At 44.7% G+C, this 19,316-nt stretch overlaps 1 protein-coding gene across 6 annotated transcripts in view; it reads left to right on the top strand.

Moving 5' to 3' along the window:
- The window catches only part of ZNF236 (zinc finger protein 236), a 91,618-nt gene that overhangs the window by 65,589 nt on the left and 6,713 nt on the right, over nucleotides 1-19,316 (top strand). For 3 of the 6 annotated variants that reach the window (XM_021099032.1, XM_021099045.1, XM_021099040.1), the window contains exons 21-28: nucleotides 301-404; nucleotides 1,616-1,981; nucleotides 2,782-2,927; nucleotides 3,021-3,261; nucleotides 3,635-3,814; nucleotides 6,960-7,115; nucleotides 12,659-12,846; nucleotides 17,977-18,108. In XM_021099032.1, the coding sequence (XP_020954691.1) occupies nucleotides 301-404; nucleotides 1,616-1,981; nucleotides 2,782-2,927; nucleotides 3,021-3,261; nucleotides 3,635-3,814; nucleotides 6,960-7,115; nucleotides 12,659-12,846; nucleotides 17,977-18,108 (1,513 nt within the window). Of the gene's footprint in view, nucleotides 1-300; nucleotides 405-1,615; nucleotides 1,982-2,781; nucleotides 2,928-3,020; nucleotides 3,262-3,634; nucleotides 3,815-6,959; nucleotides 7,116-11,619; nucleotides 11,687-12,658; nucleotides 12,847-17,976; nucleotides 18,109-19,316 lie in introns of all 6 variants that reach the window. The other 3 variants (XR_002345824.1, XR_002345821.1, XM_021099035.1) reach the window with 3 other exon arrangements.

The following is a 19,316-nucleotide window of genomic DNA, read 5'->3' as shown; positions in this document are numbered from 1 at the left end:
TCTCTGAGCTGCCTGCATTGCCTCTTTTCTACTGGGACAGTTCTTGCTGCTGATTTGAAAGAGCTCTTTGGATCTTTGGAAAGTTAGCTCTGTTTTCATTGGTCTTGCAGATTACTTTTTTGTCTTTTGTTTATTTATGGTACATTTTGTATACAGTAAAGCTCAGAAGTTTTATTTGGTCAAATATATTCAGTACATAGTCACATAATTTTTATTTCTAGGGATAGCTATAAATTTGAAATCTGAATTTGTTTGTAAAATTAGAAAGGAAGACACTTAATTGCAATGCTTTCTGGCTAGGCATGTTCGAATCCACACTGGAGAAAAGCCATATAAATGTGAGGAATGCGGGAAGAGTTTTACGGTTAAATCTACCCTAGACTGCCACGTGAAAACGCACACAGGTAAGAGCAAAAACTGCGATGTGGGTGGGCCCCTAAGGACAGCGCCTGAGGACAACGTGTTCTATTTGTTTGTTCCCGTGTGTTTTGCACACATCCTGTCAGGATTGTAGCTCAAGAACGTTGAAGAAATGGGTATAAGAATTCTTGTTGTGGCTCGGTGGGTTATGAACCTGACTAGTATCCATGAGCATTTAGGTTCAATCCCTGGCCTCACTCAGTGGGTTAAGGATCTAGCATTGCCATGAGCTGTGGTTTAGGTTGCAGACTTGGCTTAGATCTGGCATTGCTGTGGCTGTGGTATAGACTCCTACCCTGGGACCTTCTATATGCCACAGGTGCAGCCCTAAAAAGACAAAAAAGAAAGAAAGAAATGAATATAAAAAATTTGTGATTCCCAACATGGAGAAAAGGAACTAGGTCTCAAGTGTGGCGCTCTAAGTCATCTGACTCAGACTTAAATACCTGTGTCAGAACAATTACGTCTTAGTCTCCTTTACTCCAGAGAGTCAGTTTGTTGAGGTCTTGTGAAAACTGGGGATTTTGCAAATCTGAGTACAGTTACTGGGTAGAAATTCTCTTATGGGGGTGAGGGGATCTTGTAAAGGAAAAAATGAATGTTCCGTTTTCACAGCCCTTTTCTTCATCTGATTTGAGGAGCTGAAGGCTGACGGTCCTAACTGGACTATGTTATATTAAGCTTTTGCTTCTTGATTCTGCACAGGGTGTCCCAGTGGGTAAGAAGGCAGGCGCTGGGCCTCTGCCACTTTAGATTCTGCCACTGCACTTGCCCTGCCTTCCTGGCCTCAGTTACATGCTGCACTCATTCAAAGCACTGCTGCCCCCCGGGGCTGGACATGTGAGCCAGAGCACATTCTCAAAGGCGGCTTCTCAGGCACCCCCTTGTCAGACAAGAGATGGAAGAGACCCTCCCTCACCGTTTGTGGCACCAGAGACAGGATGCAGAGCAGGGCTTTGGCGTCCGTCCAGGGTTGGCCTGACTGGCTGATATGCTGCCAATGCCCAGGTGCCGTGCAGAGACTGAGTCCCATCATTTACAGGAACTTGAGTTACCTGTATGTTCTGCAGTAGCTCTCTCCCACATGCCCTGTGGGAGAAGGGGCTCCTTGAAAGGCGCGGGCATCCGGCCATCCGGCAGGGGGCGTGGGATGTGCTCAGCTGGTTGCTCATTGATTCTCGGCTCCTTGTCACAGGTCAGAAGCTCTTCAGCTGTCATGTCTGCAGCAATGCCTTCTCTACGAAGGGCAGCCTGAAGGTCCACATGCGCCTACACACGGGGGCAAAGCCCTTCAAGTGCCCCCACTGTGAGTTACGTTTCCGCACGTCTGGCCGGAGGAAGACCCACATGCAGTTCCATTACAAGCCTGACCCCAAGAAAGCGCGGAAGCCTGCGCCCCGGACTTCGTCTGAGGGCCTGGCGCCCGTGAACGTCGTCCAGCCGTCGCCCTCAGACCCCAGTGTGTTCATCATGAACAGCTCTGTGCTGACGGGGCAGCTGGACCAGAGCCTGCTGCAGCAGGGCCTTGTGGGCCAGGCGGTCCTCCCTGCCTCCGTGTCAGGTGCGCAATGAGGGCAGGCCAGGGGTGATGCTGTGGGGGCCGATGGTCGCTCTTCTGCACCGGGAGGGGACGAATGTGACTTCCTGCCTCAGACACTTCCCTTCTGAGATTTTCCCATGAGGCAGTTGGAGAGTTGAAATTTCATTTTTTCAGAAGCAGCTGCGTCTCCACCTCCCATTCTTTCTATATCACGTCTGAGTTTTTTCAGCACTTTGCTTAGTTTGTTTTTTTTTACTGGGTTTAAGCCTGTTTCTTTCTTGGTTAGCATTCTCACAAAATTAACAGATGTGTAATTTACAGCTACCCATGAACCTTGTTTTTAATACACTAGAGTTACTAATTGCTGTTGGGTCAATCTGATGTCTGAAAAGCATTAAACTTTAGCCAGTTGGGTTTTTTGTGTACTTACACATAATAGAACAAGGGTTAATAGCTACTAGGCATCTTAGGTGGCTTTCTTTGTTTTGTGACCCATGGCATGATGAGAGCCTAATAAAACAATATTTTTAGTATTGTTTTAAATCTTGGGCTAACCGTGTAATTTCTTTGAGCCTAGTTTTCTGATATGTTTAAAATGGATAATATTATTTATTTCACAGGGTTTGTTTTGTGATGATTAAACTAGACTTATGTGTATGTTATAAACTAAGTATTAGTATTCATTAACTAGATCATATTGCCCTGACTTCCTATTGATATATGTATTCACTTAAGTATTTTAAAAGTCCCTGTATAAAAATGAAGTTTTTTCTATTTAAGAAGATTTTCTGATTCCTGTCATTCCTGGCCTTTCCCCGCAGCTGGTGGTGACTGGACAGTGTCTTTGACGGACGGGAGTCTAGCTGCCCTAGAAGGCATACAGTTACAACTCGCTGCTAATGTGGTCGGGTCAAATGTTCAAATTTCTGGAATCGATGCCTCCAGCATTAATAATATCACGCTCCAGGTATGACACCTGCTATGGTTTTCTGTGAGTTAATACAGCTGAAGTTGCAGTAAGCATGATGGTATCCTTACAAGGGTCTCCCATTGCTTTCAGATTGACCCAAGTCTTCTGCAGCAGACGTTACAGCAGGGCAACTTGCTTGCTCAGCAGCTGACCACAGAGCCTGGCCTGGCCTCACAGAACAGCTCTCTTCAGACACCAGACAGTGCGGTCCCAGCCAGTGTCGTCATCCAGCCCATCTCCGGCCTGTCCTTACAGCCCACCGTGACATCTGCCAATCTGACCATCGGCCCCCTCTCGGAGCAGGATTCCGTGCTGACCACCAGCAGCAGTGGTGAGAGCCAGCATGCCAGTTGATGCTGACAGCTGGAATTTGAGCTTCTAGCTTACAGTCACATGTGTGATTTTAGGACAGTAGGATGCTGTTATCTTCTCTCTGTAAAGCTCAACAAATAAATCAAAGGTCCTAAGAATAAAATAAGCTTTTCTTGGGATAAGCGATGTTTAATCAGTATATTGGCATAGATCATCGCCTTCATAGAACTGGATCCATATCATTTTAGAGGAAGGAATTAGAGATGACTGTTATTTTATTTTGACTCCGTCTCTTTTTAAAGTAACAGTTCCACTAAAATGTATTTTGAATATAAAAAAGGAGAATGTTGTTGTTTTTAAGCCCGGCTTTGTCTCTTTTATGATGATGACAGGGACGCAGGACCTCTCTCAGGTGGTGACGTCGCAGGGCCTGGTGTCCACCTCCACTGGCCCCCACGAGATCACCCTGACCATTAACAACTCAAGTCTGAGCCAGGTGCTGGCCCAGGCTGCTGGGCCCACGGCTGCGTCGTCCTCAGGGTCCCCGCAGGAAATTACCCTGACCATCTCTGGTTAGTCTTCAGATTCTTTACATCTTTTCACCTGCAGTTTAAGTAAATCTTACCTGTGTTTTTGTCCTGCAAGACTGAGCTTTGCCTAAATCCTGTGCTTTGGGGTGTTTGTAATTTATGTGAGAAACTCCAGTGTAGTGAAAATGATACTGCAGTTCACACATAACCTCAGAAATTAAATGTGATGGTTTCTTGTGGCACTTATAGGTGGAGCCAGTTGGTTTTGTCATGTGTTTTGTTTAGCAAAGAGAAGAAAACCATAGCTTCACAATTCTTCCTCCTGCTCCTTTAAACTGAAGGAGTTTAATTGGTGTAAATGGTACCTCAAGACATCATAGATACCCCTCTTTTTATCTTTCCAGAATTTGGCTGGGACTCTGTAGGTTATGGTAGAACACTGGAAAGTAGACAAAGTAGAAACCTTTGGCCGTTCAGGTCCCTAGGGTTGGCCATCTGTCCTGCATGTCCATGAGCAGCTCCAGGCCTGGGATGCTCAGTCAGATTCCCCTTCTTACAGTTCCTTAATGCTCACGATGGGTCCTGCTCTGCTTTGGCTTGGAGCACATTTCACAGGTGTGGTCTGCCCACCAGCTCCTCCTGTTAACAGAGTGAGTCGTAACTTTAGCAACAGTGGTTCTCACCCTAACTATGCACCAGGTTCTATTCTAGTAACTTTCACAAATATTAACTCATTTAATATTAATTCATTTAAGTCTCATAACAACCTTATGAGGTTGCTATTTAAAAAAACAACTGGGAGCCAAAATACCCTCCCTGGAGGCAGTGTGATGGCAGGAAGCATCCGCATTTTCCCTTAAAACACCAGGCTGATAGCCATGTGAGCGGTCAGCATGGCATCACTTTCATTTCAGGGAGATTTCTGACCAGTCATTATTGGAATGGAAAGAACAGGTATTGAGGAGGAAACCAAAAGCTTTCTTTTCAGAGGGGTGTCTTTATTTTTTTTGATTTAGGTGAGAAATCTGAGGAGCTGTTCCTCATGCAGTGTTGCTTTTGAATGACTCCCATAATTTTTAGATGCTAACCAGCAGCAAAAATTAATTTGGTCTAATTCAGTAACCTTCTTCTTTATTATATACAACTGAATTTTAACATTGGAAACATATAAGAGTTATTTTCAGAAAGATGTTGTGTTGATCAAATTAACTTTTTTGTGAGTACTGTCAATATGTGACATATTGTGCTCATCCAATACAAAAACGCTTAGTATGAGATTCTTGCTTATAGTGCAGAAACTGTTATCTTGTTTGTGGATTGTGTTTTTTCTCCTGTGTTTTCCAATTACTGATCATTTAATTATTTTATTACTTTGTATCCAAAAGAGTAGATGAATACAACTGTAATTAAAAAAAAAAAAAAAAAAAAAAAAAACTGGCTGAAGGATTTATCCTAGGGGATGTCTTTGTCAGTTGATGAAATAAGCTTTGCCCAAACTTTGGGCTTAAGATTTCTTATTTCCTTATTTCTCATTATTGTGCATAATGAGAATTGGCTATAGTGACTCATAAGTCAACATTTCCTTATCCCACTCTGAGAAGTTGAGAAAAACCAAAATTTTTAATTAATTTTAATAAATTAATTTGTGGTCACTCATGGGAAGCATCTAGCTCTTCTGTAGAATTTTTCAGTTATTTTATAGAATGTTGTTTTCTCCATTAACACATAGAATTATAGATGCTTGCAATACTTGAATGCAAATATTATTTCAGTTAAGTTTTACAGACTTTAGCAATTTGTAAGTTGTTTGGGAAAACATGAAACCCTGGGATCGTCCTCAGTCTGCCCATTTCTCTCCTACATCTGCAGTAGAAGTCCTCTTAGCTGATGTCTTTAGTCCACATCAAGCAGAGTCAGGCAGTGATGCCTGCTGGATTTTGAGCACACACACAGACCTTTGAAAATGGCTCTGCTCTGCTGCTAAGCCTTCTGCCTTTTCAGTTTGCCCATATCTAGGTCCATATGCGTAGCTCCCCTCCCCTTTTCTGTTTCTTAAATGTGGTGTGTGTGTCCAGCATTACACAGTGGAGGGCAGCATCGCTTTGTCTTTTGATGCCTTTTCCCTCTGATTTTGTTTAGTTGTCTTCCTTACACCTAACTTGACAGCAGAATTTTTTTTTTTTTTAAGCAGTTTGCCTCTGTCTAGTCTTAGCAGAGCAGTCAGTTTAGTTTTGTTGAAATGGCAACAGGCTTTTCATTTTTGTGTTCATCTGCTTCCATGTTATTGGCTTACATTGTAAATTACAGTAACTGGTAGCTGATGGGAGCTGAGTGCATCATGGCTCCTGAGCCCGCTGTGGGTGCCCAGGGTGCTGGGGGCAGCAGCCCACCCACAGGAGAGTCTCAGCAGCCACTCTTCCGCAAAGGAGGCCCCACTGTCACTCTGCCACGTCCCTGATGCTACAACTGGGAGTCTACCACGTTTGGGAATGTTTTCAATTCAGCTTAGGTTTTTTCAGCAAAGTGTTGTAGCTTTAAGTGTCTTAAGTACTGAGTTAAAGTAGAACTCTTAAGCACTTTAAGGGAGTTCCTATTGTGGCTCAGCAGATTACAAACCCATCTAGTATCCAAGAGGATGAGGGTTCGATCCCTGGCCCAGCTCAGTGCGTTAAGGATCCAGCCTTGCTGTGAGCTGTGGTGTAGGTCGCAGATGCGGTTCAGATCCTACGTTGCTGTGGTTGTGGGGTAGGCCGGCAGCTGCAACTCCAATTTGACCACTAGCCTGGGAACTTCCATGTGCTACAGGTATGGCCCTAAAAAGCAAAAAAAAAAAAAAAAAAAGCACTTAAAAATATTTTTGTAGCTTACAAGAGTGAGCAAATGCTTTCATTTAGGCAAATGTATTTCTTTTTATTTTTTTGGCCATGCCACAATGTGAGGAAATTCCCAGTCCAGTGATCAGACCCACACCACAGCAGTGACAATGCTGGATCCTTAAACCGCTAGGCCACCGGGGAACTCCTAAGAAAATGTATTTCATGGTCTTATTTTCATTTTATTTCTATAACTAGTAATGAAAACAAGATAGCTTTTATTTTTAATAGCATGTTATTAGATGTTTAACATACTCACCGGTGTATAAATTAACATGTTACTGTCAGGTTTCACAATATTAATTTCCATTTAGGTCAAGATCTTATTCAACACAGTTCTAACGGAAGTAGTGAAGTAAACGGAAGCATAAGATTGTCTGCACCTGCAATCAGTAGTCAGTCCACAGGTGCCACCTTGACCATAAGCAATGATCAGCTTCTCTCCCAGAGTGCAGCATTGACCTCCTCAGGTATGCAGCTTGTGACTTAGCCATAGAGGCTTTGTGACATCTCATGGTTCGTGGCTGTGTGCCCTGTTGGTGGACAGAAGCCACCCGGCTTTAGTGTGACGAGTGTGTTGACTGCATGTTTGAATACGTTTGATGTAATTCCAGATGATTAGTGGTCTCTGAGCAATTCTAGGACCTGGAAGTCTCTCAAGAGTTACTGACCTTTTGAGGTTATTTTCTACCTTTTAATGAATGAAGGTGGATGATCTTACTCAGATGTCCAAGGTGTTGTGTGTGTCTGTGGGTAGCGCCGAGGATCCGTTGCACAGCTGTTCCCGCCTCCCCTGAGCTGGAAGTTTCTCTGGTCATCACTCTGTGCCCCACGCTGTGAATGTTCGTACACCAGCTGGCTGTAGGATAACACAATCAAAAGATGGCATCTTTCCCAGGCCTTGCCGTATAGACTTGAATAAAAAATAAAAGCAAACGGACTCCAGTGAAAGGAGTTACAGCTTCCTGAGTAACAGTTAACAGTTCAGGATGACGGCCTGTTTCCTTTCCCTGGAAGAGATTTCATTCATTTCTTAGCTTTCTTAGTTTTCGACCCTCTGTATCATTTTTTGAAAAGAATTTAATTTTTAGATATATTTATACTCAAGCCTAGATTTTTTTTATGCTTAATTGAAATGCTTTCTTATCCAGTAATTCTTGGGTTCGGTATAAGATTGTAGTGCACATTGTATGGTGAGAATTGTACTAAGTCTGGGTTGAGCAAGGCCCATATGGTCCCCTTGCATTTTGGACCCTGGAAACTAATAGAGCACAGACATGTATTGACGCCTTCATAAATCAAGGTAGAATTACAGCAGTGACGATACCTGAGGGAGAGAGAAGGGTGCTCAGACGGAAGGGGTGACCTGCCCCAGGGGCTGGCCTCTGGAGACAGAGCTGACACAGGAGCTCTGGGGGTGGGTGGGGCTGCCCGGTGCCAAGTAGGCCAGTCAGGTACTTGCTCAACAGAGGAAGATGGTAGGCGAGGCTAGAGGTGTGTAGTGAGCTTCCACCTGGGACCCTGAGGGCCTTCTCTCCACCCATCGTCCTTTGCTGAGGGGCAGACTGACACATAGGCAGGTAAGAACCTGATCTAAATCATGAGTTGGCAGGTCTGGGCTCCTGGCTGAGGATGATTCCACTGGACTTCTGCTCTCTGTGTTTTACTGCTTCTTCTTTAATCTCTGCTCTGCTCCTCCTTCATCAGTTCACTTCTTAATTTGGGTCTCTAAAAAAATTATATCAGAGAGATCAACACTTTTACTTGTTTTGTGCTGTTAAGGAGATTTCGCTTTATATTCTGATGGGCTCTGAAAGCTAGTACTTTCAGGTTATAATAGGTTCCCAGGCCAGAGGTCCAATAGGAGCCAGTGGTGGGATCTTACCTCTCCTGGGAGCCCTGCCTGACATCCGTGTTGAGTCCTGGGCAAATCCGTGAAGAGACAAGTGGGGTCTTAGATGTTTCAACTTAAACGTAGTGGTTTGCACTGCTGGGGTATTTGTTGGTTCAGTGGGTTCCTGACATTAAAATTGATGTTCTGATCCGAATGGGGAGGGGGATGGAGGGGGAACCCACCAATGCTGAGGGCTCTGACCATCACAATTCCTTTAACCTGCTGTCCTCTCTCAGTCAGACTGTGGGTGTCTCACCTGGGACACCTGCCTCCACAGACACAGAGGGAGGGTCTCATGGGCAGGGGAGGAGCTTCGTTGCCGCAGCGCCCATAGCACTGGTAGTATCCAGGGTTTCCCTGTGTCATGCTCTGGGGTTCCTTTAAAAACAGCAAGCCTTCCCCTTTCTCCTGATTTAATTCTTTTCTTTCCTTTAGACTTATTGGAGAGCCAGCTGAGAGCGTTTCTCTCTTTCTTTCTGATGCCACTTTGGATGAATTTGTTGCCTTACTAAAAATTTTTTTCCCTATGAGTTTGATGGCATTATAAAAGATGAGCTTGGAGTTCCCATCGTGGCTCAGTGCTTAACGAATCCGACTAGGAGCCATGAGGTTGTGGGTTCGATCCCTGGCATTGCTCAGTGGGTTAAGGATCCGGCATTGCTGTGGTCTAGGTCACAGACGCGGCTTGGGTCCTGCATTGCTGAGGCTCTGCAGCTACAGCTCCGATTCGACCCCTAGCCTGGGAACCTCCACATGCCATGGGAGCGGCCCTAGAAATGGCTAAATAAATAAATAAATAAATAAAAATAAAAGAGAGCTTATAATTAAAGAACATTTGTTTAATAATGTAGTATCAGCTAGTATTAAACATAGTGGTAATTTTATGTGAGCAAGTCAGTTGTATTGTGATCTCTAGTACCTTTGGTTTCTTTGAATAATCTTGAATACAGGAAAAGATTCTTCATACGTTGAACCTCTCAGCCCCTGATATCAAGCAGGTGTTTTTAGAGAGGTTTTTGTATTCTACGAGTGCTGGTTATAATTAGCTGATCCCATCTCTGTCACATTGTCAGGAGATTGCATCTTAATGGGCAACATTTATCCTAGAATCAGTCAGGCCACACCAGTAAGAACTGGAATTAAAATGACTTTGAGATTGAAGGTACCTCTTCTAAGATAAACACTAAAGTACAAGCTCTCACTGTCACCCTGTGAAATGTAAGCTGCAGGTCCTTTATCACAGCATGAGGAATATGCACGTGGCGGTGGTTGTTTTTCATTTTCTATGTGAACAGGATATGTTAACTTGTTGGCTTCTGGGGAAGCTTTGCATCTTAGTTGAAAGAAGGCTGTTACTGTTTAGGGATTTACAAATAAATCAAAGTGCAGCAGTGAGTCAGAATTTCATACCCAGAATGAAAGCAGGCGCTTTTGTTCAGATTGTGACAAGACGGTTGAAGGCCATTTCCAAGACAGGTCCGCATAATACCCAGGACAAGTGGTTTTCCTAGAAAATGGTCAAATATGTTTTAAGTACCCTCTCAGAGGCAGAAAATTGTTATTAATAGAGGCTTGAAATTTAGCACAGCTTTTTAAGTAATTTTTCTTAAATTGGTATTATTTTTTCTCACCTTAGTCCATTTTTATGATAATTTTGATGAATAATCAAGTTCTTTCAATGGGAGAAAAGATCAGTGTTGTCTATAGTTCATTGTGAGGTTATTTTTGCCTCCATTTCTCCTAGATTTAAGTACAATTACTTCTTTCCCCATAGCTCAGAAATTGTAATAGCCCACATTTGTGGGTGCACTTTAAAATTAGCACGTTCTTCCCACTCTGTCCCCAGGAGTAAATAGCCAGTCAGTACATCTGTCCTGTCCTGCTTCCCTTCCTCTGCTCGCCATAGTTTTGACAATCTCCAGAGAAGGGCTGATCCCACATCTTGGAAACTTCTCGTGAAACCTCCCAAAATTATAATTCAGTTTTCTTAGGGGCTATGAAAACTTAATCCCAGCAAAGACTGAAGACAGTGCTAGGTTTGATGAGCATACAGAATTTATTAATCCTTTCAGGATTACTCTTTTTGAGTTAGAATCATAAAGTGCAGTAGGGTGGCTGTAGTATGTCCTAGATGAATAGTGCTTTCAGAAAAAAATAAATGGGAACTAAAAGTAAGAGCCTACAGTCTTTGCTTCAGTATCGAATCCTATTTTTCCCATTAAGAGTATTTAATTTGAATTTAAAATTGTGGCTTCCAGACCTTTAAACAAGTGTTTTTATATAGTAAGAATTATATATTAAATGTAATTACAGCTTTTAATTACTCAATTGCATGCTTAATAAATTTTCAGTTTTTAAGCAGAGGTTCTTTTCAACACGTTGAGGCTAGTTCGACTTGAACAGGTGTTGCCATGATTCTTTTTGTGGGAAATCTTTTGAATTAATAAGCACACGGAAAGGTTCATTCAGCCCACGGTTGAGTTGAAATATGAACCCTGGCCTTGCCTGACGTTGTTCAGTCTTTTCCCTGGACTTTGTGTCCGGGTCCACTTTGGTTAATGAACTTGCAGACGTGTTTCCTTTTTGCCTTTCTTGGGCTGCACAGTCCGGTTGCTGCATTCACAGGCATCGGAAAGTCTGACACACTGTCCTGGTTGGAGGGGCTCTTGGGCGCCGTGATTTCAGGGCTGAGTGAGGCTCGGAGTCCTGGCCGTCTGAGCTGCGGGGAGCCCTTCTCACTTGGGCTTTTGCTCTAACTCCTCTGGCCCCGGCCTTGTACCAGCTGCCCTCACGAGGCCCTGCTGCCCGGTGGCCCCTCCTTAGGGGTTGTATTTGAGCAGCAGTTAGGGTGCCAAGCTGTTGCGGCCCTTCTCAGCCCTTCTTCGTCTGGTCCCTCGGGGGCGGAGGGGACGCAAGCTGGCGAGGTGGGGCCGCGGGCCCTCGGCAGATCCACACTCCCTGCGCCTGGTGGCCCGTGCCCCGTGCAGAGGCCGGGCGAGGGGGTCTGGCAGGTTCCTGGGAGCCGAGAGGCTGCGGAGGGCGGCCAGCCCAGCCTCCTAATGGTTGTACTGCTTTTGAAGGTTCCAGGTCTGTGCCGCTCAGTGTGGGACTCCGGGAGTGTGGATCTGTGGAGGACGCCGCTCACAAGTAAGTGACCTGCGCCCACGGCTCCGCGCAGCCCCCACTGTCGCCTTGTGGTTCAGACCCGGTTAGGAGGTAGCACTTCCACGGCTGCTGTCACTCATCTCGGCCGGCGCCCCGCACAGGGGTGAGGGGCGGGGGTGGGGGGGCGAGGTTGTCAGATGGATGGAGCGCGGCTCGTGGGAGTTGTGTGTGTGAGTGTGTGTGTACACGTGCATGTGCATGTGTGTTATGCTTCCAAGTAAAAACTTGAACTGTGTAGTGTTGGTGCCCAGCGGTCAGCCCACACCGAGCCCATTGCATTTCCCGCAGGTGCATGAGTCTGTATGTGGAGGAGGAGGCCTCCCTTCCCCATCTGCCCCAGATGCCCTCCTTTCTCCTTCATCACGGATGCAAGGGGAAGCTCTTACAGAGTTTTGTTTTGTTTTCTAAAGCAAATTAAGATGCCATGCAGGGTACATGAACGTTTAGAGAATTGCATGAGGCTTGTTCTGACCGCCTGCATTTCAGTTGGTCACCGTAAAGGGTAGCGGGTTGTGGCTGTTAGCAGAGGTCGTCAGACATTTCACTCTGGAACTGGTCGCCGCTCAGGGGTCACATCTCATTCCTCTCTTGGGCTGGTCTCTGGTCCCGGATGGGGACAGTGTCCTGGGAATTCTGGTGTGAGTTTCCTTCTGCATCGGCAGCACTGACGGGGACTCTAGGGCCGGGTTTTCACTCTTCCTTTACTGCTTTTCTCTGTATTGTACTGAAGAAGCAGAGTTTACTTATGTATAAAGATTTAGATATTTACAAAAGCCTTGCCTTAATACAGGAATCAAAGACACTGTGATTTGCTTGATGCCTTTTCAGAAGACTAGGCCATGTAAATGCTGATGGTGACAGGCTCGTTCCCTTAGGAAAACTCTCTTCCTGTGCCGTTAAAATTGGACTTACCTACTTTTCCATTGATGTCTTTATTTTGCCTTTTTTTGGTAGAACTTAATACTACAACTGGAAGCCTTCCTTCGACCACACCAATGTCCCCATCTGCCATGTCTGCTCAGAACCTGGTCATGTCCTCGTCAGGTGTGGGGGGAGAGGCCAGCGTCACGCTGACCCTGGCCGACACTCAGGGCCTGCTCTCCGGGGGACTGGACACGGTCACGCTCAACATCGCTTCTCAGGTGGGTGCACTCCCAGCCCTCCTTTTCTTATTCTTCCCTGAGTGTATATTCTAAACACTGTCTTTCAAAACTGAGGGGTTTTTTTTTTTCTGATTAAAAAAATAATAATAATTTGTTAAATGCAAAATGGGGAATGGACAGCACAGAAAAGCATTTAAGAAATCCACTACCCAAATGGAACTACAGTTAACCTTTGAGTGTTTATATCCTTCTAATTCTTTCTGTGCATACATCCTTCTAATCATTTCTTTGCCTGTTTTACAACTTTTATAGAAACATGTTCATGTATTTATCATGTAGTATAAATTTTTCCCCTTCTTATGAATTATATTGTGACTACCGTCCCATCAGTGATTTTAGCAATGCAAACATTTTTGATGGCTGTGCAGCATTTCATTTTAGAGATGAGTTTATTGAGGGGCATTATGGTGCATTCAGGTCTTGTTAGTAGTCTGGAGATTCTCATCCTCTTTATCCCTATGTTCTTAGACAAATCCCTGCAGTAGATGTGGGTTGAAGGGTGTGCATTTGATATCTCATACACTGAGTTTAGGATGCTGAAAACCTTTCAGAGTTTGATTAGAAAATTCATTATGAGAAATCTAATCACAGTGAAGAATCTTTGTCATGGAGCTGTGTTGGAGGTTGACTTGCCTCTTCTCAGTTCTAGCTCTTTCCATTTGTAAAATGGTGACATGTCCCCACCCGGCCCAGAGTTAGGTCCAGCCAGTCTCAGTCAGTGCTCCGGGTTGTGGTCCTGAATGTCTCAGGCACCATGAGCCCTCACAGAGGCCCCCTGCCAGCAGGCTCGGCCTTTGCTGACCGAGGGGCTTCCACTCTGGCTGACCAGGGTCTGTTCCAGTTGCCCTCCTTCTGTTCCCTCCAGGGACCCTGCAGGCCGGCCCTCAACAGACTGTGTCTGCTGCTAGGACGCTAAAGCCCATGGTGTTTTATTCAGCTGCATCCCTTCCCTGCAGCTGAGCATCTTTTCTGCCACGAGGGAAAGAGGTGTCTTTTAGAGTTTCATATAGTGAAGAACTATGTACATGCTTTAATATCACTTGTCCTTAGATATTACTCCACGCCTGTTTGTCACGACAGTGTCATCAACCTAAATGCTAAAAGTTGGTATTATATTTCAAAATTACAATTGGAACAGAAGTGGCCATTTGAAGATATAAGAATAGTTTTTTTTTTTTTTTTTCCTAGATTCAGCTTGTAGGAAACTTGATTATTGATGGTGGTTTACCCTTTTGTTACTCCCTACCCATGATTCTAGGCTCTCCTTCAGGGCCGGGCTCGGGTCACCCGTGATCAGGCTCGCTGGACTGGGCAGGTAGGGCAAAGGGAGGCCTGATGACAGAGAGCTGCCACTTACCAGCCATACGGAGAGCGTATTTCCAGTCCAGGGATGTGATTCTGGGCACTTAGTTCATTCAGCTCTTCCTCCTTTTTATTCTCTGCCGAGTTATACTCCTATGCCAATGACTCATCTCATGCCCTGTTTAACCCTCAGAGTCCCCTCGCCACTGAGCAGCAGTGGCCAAGCTCAGTGGCCTTTGGGAGTGGGACAGCAGTCTGTTACATGTGCGTCAGCCATTAGGATCCCCGGGGTTTTCTCACTGTACAGTTTTAACTGCAGCGAAGTAGTCATGAGGTAAAAGTGATGTAAAATAGAAATTTTAATGAAATTTAATCCTTTGGAGTAACTCATGGGAAGTATGGTAGGGTTTGATCAGGGAAAGCCGGAAAGCCATCTGTTTTTATGATTAGGAGTTTATTTTCTGTTTGTTAAAGTATATCACTTTGACAATTATTCTTTATAATTAAAGTGCAAGTTCACTGAGTATTTACCAGGTCACATTTTTAAAGCCCTTTAAATATTTGTTGCGACTCCAGTGCTTTTCTATGACCATGTGGCTGCTGGGCCCCCCAGCCCTGCCTGCACATGGTGTCATGGGAGCCTGGCAAGCAGGATGCTGGGTTCTGGCCAGGGCAGCTGGTGCTGCCTCAGAAGGTTCTCCAAAGACGGCTTTCTCATGAAATTCTGAGCATAGCAGGGCCAACCCAGTGAGAGCTGGGCTTATGTTGGCTTTTTTTGGTTCTAAATATCCTGACTTTTTGTTGTTGTTGTCTCTTCAGGGCCACACCCACGGCCTATGGAGGTTCCCAGGCTAGGGGTCTAATCGGAGCTGTAGCTGCTGGCCTACACCACAGCCACAGCAACGCCAGATCTGAGCCACATCTGTGACCTACACTGCAGGTCACGGCGACACCAGATCCTTAACCCACTGAGCGAGGCCAGGATCAGACCTGCATCCTCATGGGTACTAGTCAGATTCGTTTCCGCTGAGCCACGACAGGAACTCCAGCAAATCTCCTGACACTCAGCGAGACATGGTGTTTATTTTGGTTTAGGAAGAGCAGGACAGTAAAATTACGAAGTGCTGAGAAAAATCCTTCTGGTGAAATTATAACACACATGAATAGTAAATTGGGTTGATTTATAAGTACTTGAAGCCGAGTCCAAGTTGTTGCGATCCCAAGTCTCATCCATCAGCGTGGCATTCCACCTTATCCATTTTTTGTTGGTATTTCCCAAACTGGGTTGTGCATCAGAATTTGGGTCTCAGTCCAAGGCTGGTTCAATAGCTGCGAGTGGGACTGGGGTCTGAGTTACTGACCACCCTCCCTGCAGGTGATCCTGACTCTGCTTCCAGGCCCTACTCCTCTCAGCCAGTGCTCAGGCGCTTCCAGAACGCATGCGCACTTGGGGAATGAGAATTATTGTAATTTCCACCTCAATATAAATAAAATGTGGCAAATAAATAAATAGACTGTAAGTGTAAAACCAACCAAAAACCTGTGCCTTTCAGATGGCAGCATTTAGCAGACTCAGGTCACCACTTCCATGTGTGTAGCTGGTTGTTGAGCATTTATTTTATTAGACACTTAATACTTGCATCAGAGCATTTGTGTTAAGAATACTAAATGTTAGCCATTTAAACACCAATAATAAGCTAGTAAACTACATTTTTTCAGGACTTTTTTAAATGACTCTTTTTATTTTGAGGTATTGGTGGGTTCACAGGCAATTGTAAGAAAGGACATGGATCCCAGGCCCCTTCACCCAGCTTCCCCGGTGGCAGTGTCTCCCAGGCTACGGCGAAGCACCCACCAGGGATTGTTGGCAGCACCATCAGAATACACAATGTGTCCACCCCTCATGACGCTGCCGTTTTAGCCACATCCACTTTGCCCTCAACAGCTGCTAATCTGTTCTATGATTTTCTCATCTCAAAACAAAAGGAATTGTAATTTCTCCTTGATCAGACTGCATAAGCTCGGAGACTCAAATGTTTTAGCTTTGGTTGGGAGTATGAATTTATTGAGCCAACACTAGTTCTTAAGTATATCAGAACTTCTGGCCAGCAGTTATATTTGTCCTTGATTAATAAAATAAGGAAATGTGACTTTGTTAATTTTGATTGACACTATTTTTCAAAATTGTGTAGTCTAATAAGAGTGGTAACCAAAGCCAACAGTGGACACATAATGAAAAGTGTGGAAGGAGCTGCTCTTTGAAATTAACAATAGTCAGCTACTCCTTATGTAACGGGGGAGTAAACATGTGCTTTATTGGGGTACATAGGAACTTTTCTGTCCATCCCACATTTGTGAGAGAAAATTCGATTGATAGGTGGAGATACATAAAATATGATTTCACTTTTTGAACAAGTGCCTACGGACAGTGAAGACTCCTAATCAACTTAAGAAGCTCCCTGTTTCTGACTATGTAAATGCACTTTCTGCCCCATACGCTTCCCTCTGCCAGGTTCCCTCTCTGCGGGGGTGGAGTCTTTGCCGAAGGCAGTGAGGAAATGTATGCAATGCCTTCCCCGGCCACCCCTCTGCCCTTGGCTTTCCCCGTTGGAGCTCAGGCTGGGGACAGTGAGAAGCAGCCCTCACCTTCAGTCTCAGGGCTCCGGTGACGTGGGCTGTGTTCTTTCCTTTCCTTCAGCTGAGCATTCTTGCTGGCCCCTGACCCCATTAGCATTCTGCATTGATGCTGATGCTTCCAGGTCACGGGTTTCAAGTGAGTGTTTTGATTCTGTGTGAAATACGCTCAGAATCAGCTTTGATTTTAGCATTTAAATTGCATATTAAATTATTGATATAGATTCAGCATTTGCATCACAAAGGTGGTTCATTTAGATCCAGCTTGCTCTGTGCACTCGTCCCTCCCACCACCCCAGCCCACCCACTCTCTCTGTGTCTCAGATTCCTGGTCAATACACACAGGTCTGCAGGAGTAGAGATAAGACCAAAGTGGCTTTGTAGAGGGTAGCAAAATTGTATGTATATTTATATATTAGTTATATATATTTTAAAACAAATATTCTTTATTTTTTATATACATGTAAACATATATATAAATATATGTGCATAATATATATAAATACATATTTATAACACATATTCTTTATATATATTTTAAACATATTCTTTATATATATTTTTATAAGTTTATTGAGATATAATTTATATGCTATAAAGTTCACCGATTTAAAGTGGCCTTTGGTATATGCACAGAGTTGTACCACTATTACTGTAGCCACTTTTAGAACAGTTTGTCACCTGCGAGGAATCCTTGTGCCATTAGCGGTGACCAGTCATTCCCCTCAACCCCGGCCCGGGCTGTCTCCCCCGGCCTCTGGCAACCACTCGTCTGCTCTCTGTCTCTGTAGATTTGCCTGTTCTGGACGTTTCCCATAAGTGGAATCAGTGACATGTGGGCTTTGTGGCTGGCCTCTTTCACTCACGTGCCCACTGTATATAGCATGTCACGTTTTGTACAAATGCCATTCAGTTATACACATGGGCCACGTTTTGTTTATCCTGCCTTCAGTTAATGGATATTGGGGTTCTTTCCCCTTTTGGCTACTGGGAACCTTCATGTTCAAGGTTTTGAGTGGATGTAGGTTTTCATTTCTCTGGGTGGAATTGCAGAGTCAGATGGTGGGGACCTGCCAACTTGTTTTGCAACGTGACTGCACCGTAAGAGATCTTTTAAATGACGGCTGGATGTGATGATGTTACACCTTCTAAAGCAGTGATCGTCTTTGCCAGGGTCAGCAGTTCCCAGCCTTACTCACAGATCCCTCTCTCTCGGGCCAGGGGGGAGCAGGCTCACCCCAGGTCATCTTGGTGAGCCATACCCCGCAGTCGTCATCAGCCACTGGTGAGGAGATCACCTACCAGGTACAGTACACGTTTTATTGATTCTCATGGTTTTTCAAAAAACAGATTCGGGATGGCTGGGGATAGAGGGCCCTGGGGGGAGGTGGGGCTGCCTCAGGAGGCATCTCCTGGGTGAAGCAGGTGCTGAGCTGGGGTGGGAAGAACTGGGGGTGCCGATGCTAGGTCTTATTCATTCCGTGATTTGGGGTCAAATGAGATATAGTAATGGATAATATGAAACTCTTCTTCATTTATGCCAGCTGATCAGATAGCATGTGGCCATTTACTTGCACTTGGTTCTTTTTGTAAGTTTTCCTGTAATACCTTTGCTGATTCTTTCAAGTCTTGTTACACATTTCCATACACATTCATATGTGTGTACATGACCTATTTGTCACTTGACTAGTCTTTGTTCTTAAATTCTTTTTTTTTTGGTGGGGAGACAAAACACTTAGTAAATGATAGTTCTGAATATGGATGAGTCTAAAAACTCTTAAAACTTTTTGGAGAAGTAACATTCAATTAATAAGTAATCTCTGGGAGTTCCTGTCATGGCTCAGCGGAAAGGAATCTGACTAGCATCCATGAGGACCCAGGTTTGATCCCTGGCCTCACTCAGTGGGTTAAGGATCTGGCATTGCCATGAGCTGCGGTGTAGGTCAAAGATGCGGCTCGGATCCTGTGTTGCTATGGCTTTGGTGTAGGCCAACGGTTACAGCCCCAATTGGACCCCTAATCTGGGAACCTCCATGTGCCACAGGCACAGCCATAAAAAGACAAAATAAATAAATAAATAAATAATCTCTGAATTTTTAAAGGAGCATTAAAATTTATGCTTCAACAATTTCAGCAAATGAATTTCAAGATAATGACTCATTGGGCTTTCAGTGGGACAAGGACTTTGTTTGTGAAGGAATTAAGCATAACCAGCCTGGCCTGAGTAACCAGAGCCCATCTGGCTGAATCTCAGTTGTATAACAGTCACACATTTGAATCGGGGTTTCCAAGACCACCCTCAAGTTCTGGGGTCCCTGGATGGAGTCAGGACAGGGAAAGGTCTGCGGCGCTCATGGTCACAGTGAAAGGATACACATTCAGTGCTCGCTATGGGGTGCTGATTCAGAAACTTCAGTCACAGCAGCCGTGAAGCGGAGAGCACCAACATCACTAACTCCAGGGTGCTGTGTGTGCACCCCGTGTAGCATTTGTTTCATCACTTAAAACCCTGC

Source organism: Sus scrofa, chromosome 1 (genome assembly GCF_000003025.6).
Source record: "Sus scrofa isolate TJ Tabasco breed Duroc chromosome 1, Sscrofa11.1, whole genome shotgun sequence".
NCBI classification, from domain to species: Eukaryota; Metazoa; Chordata; class Mammalia; order Artiodactyla; family Suidae; genus Sus; species Sus scrofa.
Note: the sequence above shows the minus strand (reverse complement) of the source record. Positions and strands in the feature narration are given on the sequence as shown.